Below are 15,036 nucleotides of genomic sequence, written 5' to 3'. Positions count from 1 at the left end.
CGCTACCATCAAATCTGTGAATTCTTATAATACTTTACAAAGTGGACATGTGTGTTTTTTGTTGTTTTGTTTTTAGCAACAATCTGCCTATTATATAATTTGAAAAGTTTGCTACCATGAATTTCTTAGGTATATGAACAATATTTTGCCCTGGAAATCTTTATTTCTGTGGAAGGATACACATTTTTGTTCTTAGCTTTGAACTTTTTAAAAAATCCTGTTTGTTTTTTAACTCAAATGATATTTTATCCGACAGATCATGAAGGGCTTTAAGGCTGTAATTTAAACGTTCTCACTTTGGAGATTTCTTATTATGAATCACTAAGTCTCAGTTTAGGATTATGATGAGGATGTGGGACTTTATATATGTGTTTTGACTTTTGTTTTCTAGAATCAGGAATATTTAGTGTGAAATGAAACAAATGGTATAATCATAGAGGATCTGAAAAGAATTTTGAGACATCGTGTAGTAATTGGTATCTTTGCCTTTGGGCAGTGGTATACTAAAGATATTTTGTTTATTCTTTGAAAGGAACATCTCCAAAGGAGAAGATTCTGAAGTCATCCTTGGTAATATCTTTTGATGCTCCAAAAATCTTAGTCAAAAAAAAGAGGAAGTTTTCTTTAAATATAGTTTGACTCCCTCCTGATATAATCATCCATTTGCCCTTTCCATGCTCTTCGTTAGCGATAATGGGAAGATGCTCTAGTGCCACTCAAACATTTTCATGTATTTGAATAATATGTTTTCATTTTTTTAATTTATAAGAAAGAATGTTCAATAAGGAAATGTTGAATGAAACATCAGAAAAATAGAATAAACAAAACAACAAAATCTGCTGATATTGCAACATCCAAATATGTAGCCATTACTAACAATTCCTGTCCCTAGGGGGATGTGTGTGCCTGTACTTGTTTATTTCATAATCAGAAAAATTCATATTAATTAAAACATAAAAAGAAACTGGCCTGTATTGTCATAGTGATATTTTGTCATTACTTTTTATATATGTTTTTAAAAGATTGCACAAATAATTAAAGGTATTTTGGACATTTTGCTATCAGGTAATTAATTAATGAATGCCCACTGTTTGCCAAATGACTATTCTTGATGCTGAGATTACATCAAGAAATAAATATAACTTATGTCCTTGAACTGGATGACGGATAGCAATCATGTAAAATTAATAATTAACATTATTTTAAGGATTTCTATCCGCGATGAAGAAAAATAAGGTGTGATTAGTGATCAGAGAGTAACTTGAGGCAGAATTCTAGTGAGTTTTCTTTTGAAGGTTTAACGCTTGAGTAGAGACCCAATAATAGAGTTAGTTAACTGTAGGAAGATGTAGGCGGGAGGAATGGTAAAGGAACAAACAGGATCTGTACACTTGGGTGATAGGGAAGTCAGTGTGGGAAGATTATGTAGGAAGGAGTAAAGCTACATATAGGATTAGAGATAGGTAGGGGCCAAATACTGAATAGTATTTTGGACACATTTTATTTTCCATGTGTGTTGAGAAACCATCGGAGGGTTTTTTAAAATAGAGGGTGACATTTGATTTTTATTGCTTAAGCATCACTTCGGTGTTAAATGAAAATGTTCTGTAGATTGGGAGGGAAGCAGGACAACTAGTACTAGTAAAAAATGATACTTTGTGTTCTGGAGAGGAAATTAGTGATCTGGAGATGTGATTCAAAGGAGAACCAAAGATGAGGGCAATCAATGAAAGGAATTGAAGACATTTCTAGTAAATGATTCAGATGACCAAGAGCACTGGAGACGAATGGCTGGGCCACGGGTTGAGATGAATTCACTGTGGAGAAACAGGGTTGAGGAGGGAGTGCCCAGAGGACAACAGGTTTAAAAGTGTCTAATAGACATTTTGTTTGAAATATCAAAGATAAAAGGCATTTTTATAAAGTAACAGACTTTTCTAGGTTATATAAATTTTCTCAACCTATTTAAGGACTGTTGCCTGGCTTAGAAATGTTCTGTTACCTTCTCCGTATCTATTATGATGCTAATGCTGCCTTCGGATCCAATATATTTAGTTTAATTTTTTTGTAGATTCTGTATAGCTGAAAGTGAGCCAGCTTCTTGATATGAAAGTATTTGCTGTTTACTTTTTTTCACAAATGTGATTAAAGTTTCTAGGAACTTTATGTTTCATAAAATACTTTGAGGGCTCAGTTTTAGTATGGACAGAAAACACCCTAGAAGGAACAGGAGGATACAGAATCACATTGTAGAGATTACAAAGTATTGCTTATTTAACTTTTAAGATAGTTAATGAAGTTTTACTATCTGCCGAATGACTTACGCTTATTAATTTTTTGTTAATTTTCAATGAATATCTTTGTTGTTAGTAATTTTATCTCACTTTAAGATTATTAGTTTTACTTACACTTTCCTAACCAGCTTACTTGTAATATAACTTGGGAATAGAGAGAATAATTGCTGATCATATACTTAAACATTTTTTATTCACATTTTGGAAAAATACTTATGTAACGCAAAATGTTCAACCTTTTAAATCTTCGTAAGTGGTTTTGTGCATAAGCATGGTCAGCCTTTGTATGCTGTTTTATGGATATGCTTAAATTAAAAATCAATTTCAGTTTTAAAATAAGCATGATTCCGTATTTTAAGTTGACTTGAAATTAATACCTGTTTTCTGGAATACAAAATATATGTACCATAATGTTTGTAGTACCTGGTAAGGACTTAAATCTGACTACCACTGTACTAAATGGGTAAGTTAGTCAACTTCTTTGTGCCTTGATTTTTTTGTTTTTTAAATGAGAGAAATGATCTATATGATTACTAAATTAAATTAATATGATAAAAGGGTTGGAACACTGCGAGGCATGTAGGTACTCAGTAATTGGTGTTTTTATGACTGTGATCATCATTATTTTATTTACAGGTAAGTTTTTATATAATGAATACTTTTTGAAGTAATGCTTACTGTGAGAGTTTCAGTCACCACTGTCGAATGTTCTCTGAGTAGCTAGTACGAATCATGTTAAGTTGGTACCAATAATTTGATATGTCAGATTTTGCATATTTAAAAGCTTCATAGTAACCATATTAAAAAAGGAACAATTTAAGTTAATGTTTTGTTTAATGTATCAAATATATTCCAACATCACATGTTGTTTAAAAATTGCTAATGGTTTATTTCATATTTCTGCCTATGAAGTCTACAAAATCAGGGATATATTTGCACTGTGTGTCTTTGCGCATGATTCAGGTTCTCAATAAGCCAGTGTGGCTAATATCTTCAATATCAGCAGGCAAAGTCTTGATATTTTTGTTCAAAGTTCCTTTAAAAGATCTTTTCTTCTGGTATTTTTTTTCTTTTTTTTTTTTTTTTTAATCAGTAGCATTTTAATACTTACAAACTAAATATGTTACAGGTTAAAATATACAAAAGGGCAGTTTATTCAAGATAGGTAATTGCCAAGTACATAAGCTAAATTAAAGTTAGAAAAGCACAGTCTATCACTTGTATATTAAAATTTAAAATTTTTAATACCCAGTAGCTGCTAGCAGACCAGATAAATAACTTTAATACTCTTCTGTGTACTTAATATGAATCTTCATGATTATATTTTTGCTAAGCAGGAAAAAGTAGTAGAGTATAATTACCAGATATTTGTGTATGTACATATGCATATATGTATGTTCTAAAGACAAATTACATTGGAAAATAGCTGGATTTAATGGTATGAAAGTTGTCATTTTTTCCCCTTTTTGTGTATTTAAATCAAGATTTCTTCATATAACTATGATTAGAACAAAAATTGTACATGCTGTCACAAAACAGGATTCCTGATTGGTTGGAAATAACTATTTTTGTTTCCTTTATTCATAAGACAATGAAATAAGTCAAATCTTCACCATTGAATTTTTGTTAATTGGGTGTACACTGTCATAAACCTCACCATGGTGCTTCTTTGCTTCAGGTAGGAATTCTTGCAACTAACTAGTTTTTTGTTCTTTTTATTTCAGGTCGCTCATACTCTGTGTGTTCTCCGCGAATGCTTAATCAGTGTCTAGAGTCCTTGGTGCAAAAAGTGCAAAGTGGGGTGGTAATCAACTTTGAAAAAGCAGGACCAGATCCTTCCCCTGTAGAAGGTATAACTGAACTTTTCTGACAGACATTCTAAATTTGATCTTGTGATTGTTCAACTGGAACGAAAAAGTTACCACAATTTTAAGACTGACAAGGCCAAATTGCAAGGATGATGAAGTTGTTGGTAAAAGCAGGTCAAAGTGCAGGTGAACCAATGATGGTTTAGTAGCATCTCCTTTTTGTATTAATGGTTATTCAACAATCTGAAGTTTTGGTAAGAGCCATAACGTGGATAAGCGTTTATAGTTTAATTCCTTAGCCACCTTTGGTTTCAGGACTCAAACTGATCAAAGCATGGTATTTACTCTTTCTCTGGCACTGTTTTTAACAATGAGGATGTGATAAAGAAAGCAAATTGGATGCTTGTCCTTACTGAGGGGGTGTGGTCATTATTTTACTAAAGCGATACCACCAAGTAGGTTTGATTCTTTCTGATTGGACAAGAGAAAAGTACTCCAGGAGCTCCTTTTAAAGTGAAGTAAACTCTGTTGGAATTTACTGTTTAGTGAATTATAAACTAAATGCTGAGCAATAATAATATTTTGTCATTTAAGAAAAAAATTTAGGGTAATATAAGAATTAACCAGTATCAGGATATTTTTATTAATAATAAATGTAATTTAATTTCTTTGTGATTTTTTTTTTTTAACCAAATGATACTTACTTTGTTTTCATTGCTTTTGTAGATGGGCAGCCAGATATATCAAGACCTTTTGGATCTCAACCTTGGCATAGCTGTCACAAACTCATATATGTCAGACCAAATCCTAAAACTGGGGTTCCTATAGGTCATTGGCCTGTTCCAGAATCTTTTTGGCCAGATCAGAATTCTCCAACACTAGTAAGTACAAGAGAACAATAGCCCATTTTTTTCATAGAAGGTTTAAATACCTTTGTTGAAGACGTGCTTTATTTATTGTGATGACAGATTTTTAAGGTGCTACGATAAACATAAACTGTTAAAAGCTTTAGTGTACTATGTTGTTCATTACAGAATAGCAAAAAACTGCTGTTTTCTGTAGAATCTAATAGTATGTTTATGTTCTTATTTTTGCCATCTAGGTATACAGAATCATAAATACCAATATTTTATCTTTGGAATGTAAACATGCATAGGATGAGAATTTATCTCTGGGAATAATTTAAAATTTAAATGAAAGCTTAGAAAATTACTCCTGTGGTTAGCAAGTTTTACTGTGGGGCTATGGTGGCATAGTAAGTTATACTGCCACTTGTGATGCTGGCATCCCATATGGGCACCAGTTCAGTCAAAGATGCTCTACTTCTGATCAAGCTTCCTGCTAATGCACCAGGGAAAGCAGCAGAAGATGGTCCAGATGCTTTGCACCATGCCGCCCTCTTAGGAAACCCAAATGAAGTTCCAGGCTTCTGGCTTTGGCCTGGTCTACCTCTGCCTGTTTTGGCGTTTGGAGAGTGAACCAGTGCATCTCTTTCTGTCTGTTCCTCTCTCCCTTCCCTCTCTAAATATGCCTTTGAAATAAATAAATACGTCGCTAAGAAAAATATTCTGTTAATTTGCAATCGTTTAGTCCTTAGTTTTGTTGTTGTTGTTGTTGTTGGTTTAAGATTTATCGGTTTTCAAGACATGGAAAGATCTTCCATTAATTGCTTTATTCCCTAAATGGCCACAAAGGCTCAGGGCTGGTCTGTGTTGATGCCAAGAACCAGAAAATCCACCTAGGACCCCCATGTGGATGGCGGTGGCCCAAGTGTTTGGTCTGTCTTCCTCTGCTGTCCCAGGTGCATTCGTGGGGAGTAGGATTGAAAGTGGAGAGCCTGACTCATACTAGTATTCATGGGAAACAGGCAGCAGCTTAATGCATTGTGACACAGCTCTGGCCCCAGGAGTTGGTCTTGGAAATTCATGTTGGTTTGCACGGTTTTATTAATATTTGATGTTGTAGTCCTGAAGTCTAAGCAGAAAAAAAGATTTTCTGATCTAATTTATATGAGTTGTTACTAGGAACAGTGATGATTGTTGAATGATCACGATCATTATTATTCATTATAATATACTTTTACATGATTAGCTACGAATACTTGGTTAATACTAATTAGTTATTAGTATGCATTGTATTCATTAAGACAGTAAATATATATGTGTGTGTATATATATAAACATCTGTTTTGCTGCTTTCAAATTAGTTTCTTTTCTCTAGTATGAATACTTCAAGGGAAATTTTGTGAGAGTGTGACAGTGGTTCTTTTTGATATTCTTAAAAATTACATTTCAAAGATCATTAAGCTATCTTTATTAATGTTTCATGCAACCATGAATTAAACTGAACTCTTTTGGAAACCTTTTGTGCTTTAAATCTATATTAACTTTTCCATATAACTTAATAAAACGAAATCCAGAATCAGTATTAAAGGCCTTATCTATTAGCATTGATCTGATAGTCTTTGGCAAACTGTTTTTTTTTTCTTTTTTTTTTTTTAAGATTTATTTATTATTTTCTTTATTACAAAGTCAGATATACAGAGAGGAGGGACAGAGAGGAAGATCTGCCAACCAATGATTCACTCCCTAAGTGACCGCAACGGCCAGTGCTGCGCCGGTCCAAAGCCAGGAACCTGGAACCTCCTCTGGGTCTCCCACACGGGTGCAAGGTCCCAAATCTTTGGGTCGTCCTCGACTGCCCTCCCAGGCCACAAACAGGGAGCTGGTTGGGAAGTGGAGCTGCCAGGATTAGAACCGGTGCCCATATGGGATCCCGGTGCATTCACGGCGAGGACCTTAGCCGCTAGGACACGCTGCCAGGCCCGGCAAATTGTTAAAAGGCATAGATAATGAGTAAAATTTCTGTTAGAACAGGAAAAGACTTGAGAAAAACATATGGAAGTAGAAGCGTATTTATTTGGAGTAATTGTGAGTATCTGAGTAAGGATGGCTTGTATATCCTTGTGGGACATTGAGAGTATTATTAAATAGCCGTATTGCTCTTGATATTAAATGCAGGGTTGAAGAATGTGAGTTTTTTTCCCTAGTGAAATATACAAAACAATTTTAGGAAATTTAATTTGGTGTTAACATGCGGCAAGATTAGGAAGAGTTGGAAAGCAGCTTGGTTATCTAGAGGGCTGTGGATAATGTTAGAGTATGGATTAGTTAAGGTAATGGAAGAGAGGCTCATAAGAGATAATAGTGGACAGAAATGACAGTGTAGTAGCTGGAGGATAATAGAAATGAAATGAAATTTTTACAGTATGTTAAATAAGTATGGCTATTGAAATTAAATGTTATTTCCTAGAAACTAGCTGAATTTGAATCATGTTACATATGTTAAATATGCTTTTGATTAATTTTATTCTTTAAACCTCAGTTTCCCATCTGCTAAATGGGAATATGTGCGTCCTCTCTCAAGATTGTTCTGAGGATTAAGTGAGATTATTTGTACAGAATTTCCTTTTCCCCCACTTTTCCTTTTGGATTCAATATTTTTTTTTATTTATTTTCAAACTGTGTTCCATGAACTGGTTGAATAAGCTATGTGTCAGATAAATCTAGACTCAGAAACAGAAGATGAGGAAAACATAGGGTTTATTGTCTTAGACTTTATCATTTCATGGGGGAGGTCAAACATACGTCAAAGAGTACTGTATGCCTACTGTATTAGAGGAGTGGAGCTGAGCCCTAGGAGGTAGGACCTGCCTAACTATCTGACGTGGTAGTTCTATGGAGTAGAAAGGGCTGTCTCTCAGAGGCTGGGACTTCTCAGTTCATTCTTTAACACTTAGGTTGTTTGCATTGCGCAAAGGAGAAAATAATAAGACAGTCAGGAAAGACATTTGAAAAATCAAGGCCATGAAAGATGACCTATTTTGACATATAGTTGGCTTTAGTTAGAGCACAGGATCTGTATGGTATGGTGGTAGTACAGAAGATCCAATCTTCACATTTTTTTTTGTTTGTTTTAGTTTTAAGATTTAGTTTCTTGACAGGCAAAGTAACTCGAAGAGCCAGAGATATTTCATCCACTCATTTCATTCCTCAGAGGGCTGCCATGATCTGGGCTAGGCTAGGCTGAAGCCAGGAGCCAGGAGCTTCCTTTAGGTCTCCCATGTGGATAGATGGGGCCCAAGCACATCAGCCATCCTTCACTGCCTTTCCCGTGCCATTAGCAAGGAGTGGAGAAGGGACAGGAACTGATCCTCAAATGGTGTCAGCAGGTGGCAGTCAGAATGCCAGCCCCTGAAATACTTTAATTTTTTTTCATTGACGTAACATAGTTCTGCATACTTTTAAGGAGGCAGTGTGATTATTTCAACATGTGTTAAGATTAAGGATAATTATAGTTCTTCATGAATTAATATTAGAGATGTTCGTAAGGGAAAACATAACAATCAATGAGAAGGCTCTGTAATCTCAAAAAGTGTAGAGCGTGCCCCCTACCAGCAGGGAAGCTAGCTAATGCTGGGGCAGCAGACACCAGCCAGGGTTTCCTCTCTTCCAGTTCAGTTCTCTGTCTACCCGAAGGTGGTGTCAGATCCCACAGGTTAAGGACTCAGTCCCAATGCTGCTTGCCTCCTCCACCTGTGCTGCTGACCCAGCAACTGTCATTTGTTGAGAGGCCCAGTGAGCTCACTGAAACATACAGCTTTTTTGGTTTATTCTAAAGAATGATACAAAGGCTGCAGATGAAGAGATGCCCAGGATGAGATGCACCCCTCCAGAACTCCACTTGTTCAGCTCTGTGGAAGTTGTTCCATCCTGCCCTTTTTTTTTATATGGAGAACTGATTGTCCACGACATGGGTCTGATTGCTAACAGGGAGTGGGTTGTGCCCTTGGCCTGTGTGTTCAAATTCTTCAGCATTCTTTCCTCTTTGATAATTAAAAGAGATAATTAAGGGATAAAGTGAAGACTAACATGCCACATGAAAGTTATTGTTCTGGAAAGGATGCTTGGCCTTAATGTTTAGGACAGCAGTTAAAACATTGGTTAAGACATCCCCCACTGCATTTTGGAGTGCCTGGGTTTGGTTCCCTGCTCTGCTCTGCTCTGCTCTGAATTCCAACTTCTTGCTAATTCAGACCCTGTGAAGAAACAGTGATAATTCAAGTGATTAATTGCTGCTACCCAGGTGGGAGACCCAGATTGAGTTATCCAACTTGGGGACCATTGTGCATTGTGGATGTTTAGGGTAGTGCAGTAATGGATGGGATACCTTTCTCTCCCCCCTCCTCTCTTTGGGATTTTCAAATAAGTAAAAAAGAGTTTTTGAAAATTACCACATTTCTCATATTTCTGGAACAGCAGTTTTCAGGATAAAGCATTATGTGTACAACAAAATAACAAACAATTCATTGGATAAGAAGAAAATATTACTTCTATTTTTTTCCTATTTTAATATTATTTTGATATTCTATGTATATATTAATAATTCATACATAATTTCAAGATAAATGAAGTTGACATATATACAGATATTCACCTAGGTATATGATTAGTTTAGAATTCACAATATATGTGAATAATTAGATTGCTACAAATGAGAGCTTGTAATTTTCTGTGTACTGTTGCTTGAGCATAAAAACGAAGGATACATATCTAATTTAAATGTTTTTGCTTAACATCTAATAAATTAAAATTTAATCTGTAAAATTAAAATTTTACATAGATTTTTAAAGTGCTTGGGGGTTATAATACATTTTAAACATTTCATTTTCAAGTATTTTCTTTTAGTGCAGTAATTGCTTTCAGTAGGAGATTGAGCTCTTACTAGCAAAACTGCGGAGCTCAGTGAACTTTGATGGTGAAGGATATTAGTTTTGAGTTTTCCTCTGATATTTTAAGTAATGGTGAGATTTCCCTCTCTAGCCACCTCGTACATCTCATCCTGTAGTGAAGTTTTCCTGTACAGACTGTGAACCAATGGTTATCGACAAACTGCCTTTTGACAAATATGAATTGGAGCCTTCACCACTGACTCAGTTTATCCTGGAAAGGAAATCTCCTCAAACATGTTGGCAGGTAAGCTGAGCAACTATAGAGATTTAGCAATTTAAATGCCTTAATTTACAAATTAAAAAAAGAAACTTTAAAATCAAAGAATCAACCCTCCATAGGTCATTAAGATGGTGTTTTAACATCTTATTTTCTTTTTAAACAGGTATATGTGAGCAATAGTGCAAAATATAGTGAACTTGGTCATCCTTTTGGTTACTTGAAAGCCAGTACAGCACTGAACTGTGTCAACTTATTTGTGATGCCTTACAATTATCCAGTCCTCCTTCCCCTCTTAGGTGAGTTATTTTTATCATGTTCTCTGTAGCTTTGGGTATGAAAGTTTTCAAAAGACTAATTCTAGCAACATTCCTTTGTAATTTCTAACTTGTGAAAAGCAATGAAAATGTTTTTCATATTTTAAAATATTGAGCTTCCTAAAAGTTGTTTTTCTAAGACCTGTTCATGTTTATGGTGGCTGAAAGTTAATGTTGAAACATCTTTGGGTCTAAAAGCTAACATTGCATTTTAAAATTTTGTTCTAATTTTTCTACAAGTTGGGGTATCTTATGGTTTCATCTGAAGTACAACAGAACTTTTAAAAGTTCATGGAAAATGGAATTAAAAATTATTTTTATTTGATCTACACGTAAAAGCAGTATCAAGATTCATGAAAAAATACGTATTTGGAAAAATTACCTGTATATTTCAAGGGTTTTGCACCAAAATAAATTTACCTTTAGTTTTGTTTTCCATAAAATTTTTGAAGTACCCTCTACGGGCTTTATGTTTGGTATATAAAACAATTGTTTAAGTATTCTGTCAAATCTGAATGACTTTCTTATAAAGAATTTATTCCTAATCGATAAATATTTTTGAAAATAGAATTTTTTCTAAAATACTATTAAGAGTCTGAAGTTGATTTCTATGTATGTCTTTGGGTATGACTGTTTGAGAAGTACTGTGGAGAAAACTTTCCCTGTATGAAATCACATCAGGTTTTTTTTTCCCCAGTTTGTATTCAGGAGTATAGATTGGGCATAATTTCCTTGTTTATTTCCTGATTCTTCTTTCATTATTACATACAATTTTGGATGGCACCTTTCCATTTTTAAGATGATATTACAAATAAAATGCAAAAAACAGAAATTTTACTGCTTTTAATTTTGTTAAAAACACGTGTTATTCTCTCACAAATGACAAACTAGATTTTGAAAAGAAAAATTAATGGACCTCATTTTTTTATTTGTGGAAACTGAGTTGTGATAGCTTGTTCATGTTATACATTTCTAGATGACTTGTTTAAAGTGCATAAAGCAAAACCAACATTGAAATGGAGACAGTCATTTGAAAGTTATTTGAAGACAATGCCTCCCTACTACCTTGGGGTAAGGTTATTATATTAAAAAAAACTTTTTTAAAATTTTGTTATTTGTTTATAGTTTAGATGTTATAATCTGTTGTGGATTAAATAGCAGGATAATATGCAGAATATATGTAATAACAAAGGTTTCTAAGATTTACAGAATAATGCTGATGATCATGAAAATATGTATGTACTACTTAATTCAGGCTGGGTGCTGTTCAAAATGGTTTTGTGTGTTAATATCAAGTTCATACAGTCATCCTATAAGGTTGAAATATTTGTTACTTTTACTTTATTATTTTTATTGTAATGCAAAGGTATATTTATAAGTTTCATTGGGAGTCCTATTTGTGTTCGAGAGTAGAGGCTCATCCTGTGTGATACCTTTACTTCCTGGTATGCTAGTTTCCCTTGTGTAGGTCATATGTGTTCTTTGCATTTTGGCTGTCTTATATCAGAGAAAATGTATGATACTTGTCCTTTTCAGACTGCCGTTTTCACTAAGCATAATGGTTGCCAGCTGGGACCATTTTGTTACAAATGGTTAGATTTCATTCTTTTTTTATGGCTGAGTAGTATTCCATAGAGTAGATATACCACACAGTTAACAAAATACTGGGGGCCTGGCGCAGTAGTCTAGTGCTCAAATCCTCACCTTGCATGTGCCAGGATCCCGTATGGACACTAGTTCTAATCCTGGCTGCCCTGCTTCTCATCCTGCTCCCTGTTGTGGTCTGGGAAAGTAGTCAAGGATGGCCCACAGCCTTGGGGTCCTGCACCCACATGGGAGACCTGGAAGAAGAAGCTTTTGACACCTGCCTTTGGATCAACTCCACTCTGGCTGTTGCAGCCACTCGTGGAGTGAACCATCAAATATAAGATCTTTTTGTCTATGCTTCTCTCTGTAAATATGACTTTACATAAAAATAAATGAATCTTAAAATAAAACAAACTACAATTACACACTTATCTATGATTATACACTCTAGTTTTCCAAAAGAATATGGCTCTATTAGAAAACATTTATCCACCTAAAAAGGTGTTTCTGGAGATTTGGAAGAGTGTTCAACAAAAATAATTTTACATTATTGAAAAGGTGGCTCTTTAAAAAGATTTGTTTATTTTTGAAGCTCACGTTTACAGAGAGAAAAGGAGATCTTCATCTGCTGGTCTGCTCAGCTGGCTGCAACAGCCAGCACTGGGCCAGGCCGAAGCCAGGAGCTTGTTCTAATCTCCCACATGGGTGAAAGACCCAAATACTTGATTCATCTGCCATTGTTTTTCTAGGCCATGAGCAGGGAACTGGATCAGAAGTGGAATAGGCAGGGAACAGCCCCATTATCCATGCAGAATGCCAGCATCGCAGCTGGCAGCTTACTATACCATGGTACCAGCCGCCAAAAATGGCTTCTTAAAAAGATGTGTGCTGAAACCACTTTTAAGCATTACTTCTCCGTTTTAAACAGACTGTTAATAGCATCTGGCTATAACCAATCTCTTAATGGTTCCTAGTATAAGTAGATTAATTTTTTGATCTTTGAAAATCATAATAATGTTATAGTTTGAAGAGAAGCTATGTTGAATGACTTGCCTACAGTAAGTGTAAAGTTGTGAAAAGGAAGAAGCATTTTGAGTAGGAACTAGTACATATACTGACTTTGTTTATTTCATGACAACTGTGAGGTGTTAAACCAGATTTGATGTTGATTCTAGGTTGACACCAGTGCTCATGCACTTGCTAATACAGTAGTGGTTATTGGGTTTTTTTGGCTGCGTCCCATTCACAAATGTTAGCTGCTCCTGCTGGTTATGTTTTTGGCTGCACAAAGTGGTTCTCAATTGCTTTACAATTGCGTTTTTTCACTATACCTCATCCATTATAAATATTAGACTGATTCGTCTTCATACTTATTGTAAGATTTTTTTCAGTATAGCCAATGATAGTAATGACTAATACATATTGAATGCTTGATGTATGTCAGCTGCTTTTATAAGTGTTTTTCAGTTATTTAATTATTTAATGCTATGACAAGCCTAAAAGGATAGGTACTGTTATTATTATTCCTGCTACACAAATGAAAAATTAATCACAGAGAGGTTCTGTAAGCTGGTTCAGCCATATAGCCAGCGGGTAGGTGAACCATACCCAAGGTAGAAATAAAAATCTTATGTTTTCCTTGTCCTTTGCACATGTTTCTTTTTTGTTCTTCTCCTTCCTTCCCTCCTTGCTTCCCTCTCTTCTTTACTCCCTACGTTCAATTCCTTCCCTCTCTCCCTTTTTCTTTTCCTTTCCTTTTCTTCCTATCTTTTCTTTCTTTCTTTGTTTCTTTTTTTCCTTCTTTCTTTCTCTCTCTTTCTTTTCATTTATTTATTTAATTGAAAGGCACAGGTAACGCAGAGAGAGTTCTTCATTGGCTGAGTTCTTCCACAAATGACCACAATGACACCAGGACTGGGCCAAGCAGAAGCCAGGCGCTTGCTTCTTTCTGGTTTCTCATGTGGGGGGCCCAAACACTTGCCAAACCTCTACTGCTTTCCCAGAGATACTATCAGAGACCTGGATTGGAAGTGGAGCATCTGAGACTTGAATGCCAGCGCTGGAGGTAGCAGCTTAACAGGCTACCCCACAATGCTAGCCCGTCATGTGTTAAAGTTTTAAAAAAAATCTACATTGTAATGTGTCTGTTGTTCATTTTACCCAAATTTAGTTCTGTCTTGCAACAGTACTAAGCATTGCAGTACTTCATGCTTAGTGCTGGAGGAATGATTTATTTTAAACTGTTTCAAACTGCTTTTCATGCCAGTGGCAAACATTTTGCTGAAATGTAAATATAATTAAATTACTTCCTTACGTGTCTGGCACCGTAGCCCAGTGGCTGAAGTCTTCACCTTGAATGTACCAGGATCCCATTATGGGCGACGGTTCTAATCTCGGCAGCCCTGCTTGCCATCCAGCTCCCTGCTTGTGGCCTGGGAAAGCAGTCGAGGATGGCCCAAAGCCTTGAGTTCCTGAACCCCTGTGGGAGACCTGGTAGAAGTTCTGGGCTCCTGGCTTCAGATCAGCTCAGTATTGACCGTTGTAGTCACTTGGGGAGTGAATCATCGGACAGAAGATCTTCCTCTCTGTCTCTCCTCTCTGTATGTCTGACTTTGTAATAAAAACAAATAAATCTTTAAAAAAGTTACTTCCTTATTGAGAAAAACTGGAGAAATTTCTATACATGGAAACATGAAATTTTAAGTTTGTTGAATAATGCTTGCTTCTTTCCTGTAGCCCTTGAAGAAAGCTGTTAGAATGATGGGAGCACCTAACCTAATAGCAGACAGTATGGAATATGGACTTAGTTACAGTGTCATCTCATACCTCAAAAAGTTGAGTCAACAGGTAATGTAAGAAAGTTAATGAGTCTAAGTTTTTCACTCTTTTGGCAAAGTTAGTGTGCTAGAAACTACTGATGGTTAAATGGAATTCTATTTTGTTGATATTACATTTTAAAGCCTCATGTGTCATATATTAATATAATTCTGCCTATGATGCCTGTAACATAATTCTGTCTATG

General features: G+C 35.3%; 1 protein-coding gene across 4 annotated transcripts in view; it reads left to right on the top strand.

The window, feature by feature from the left end:
* The window catches only part of INTS6 (integrator complex subunit 6), a 99,687-nt gene that overhangs the window by 69,212 nt on the left and 15,439 nt on the right, over positions 1-15,036 (top strand). For all 4 annotated transcript variants that reach the window (XM_058670812.1, XM_058670813.1, XM_058670814.1 and 1 more), the window contains 6 exons: positions 4,019-4,144; positions 4,829-4,983; positions 9,985-10,137; positions 10,277-10,409; positions 11,404-11,498; positions 14,751-14,861. In XM_058670812.1, the coding sequence (XP_058526795.1) occupies positions 4,019-4,144; positions 4,829-4,983; positions 9,985-10,137; positions 10,277-10,409; positions 11,404-11,498; positions 14,751-14,861 (773 nt within the window). The remainder of the gene's footprint in view (positions 1-4,018; positions 4,145-4,828; positions 4,984-9,984; positions 10,138-10,276; positions 10,410-11,403; positions 11,499-14,750; positions 14,862-15,036) is intronic.

This window comes from Ochotona princeps, chromosome 12 (genome assembly GCF_030435755.1).
Source record: "Ochotona princeps isolate mOchPri1 chromosome 12, mOchPri1.hap1, whole genome shotgun sequence".
Lineage (NCBI taxonomy): Eukaryota > Metazoa > Chordata > Mammalia > Lagomorpha > Ochotonidae > Ochotona > Ochotona princeps.
This window is presented reverse-complemented; position numbering and strand designations above follow the sequence as displayed.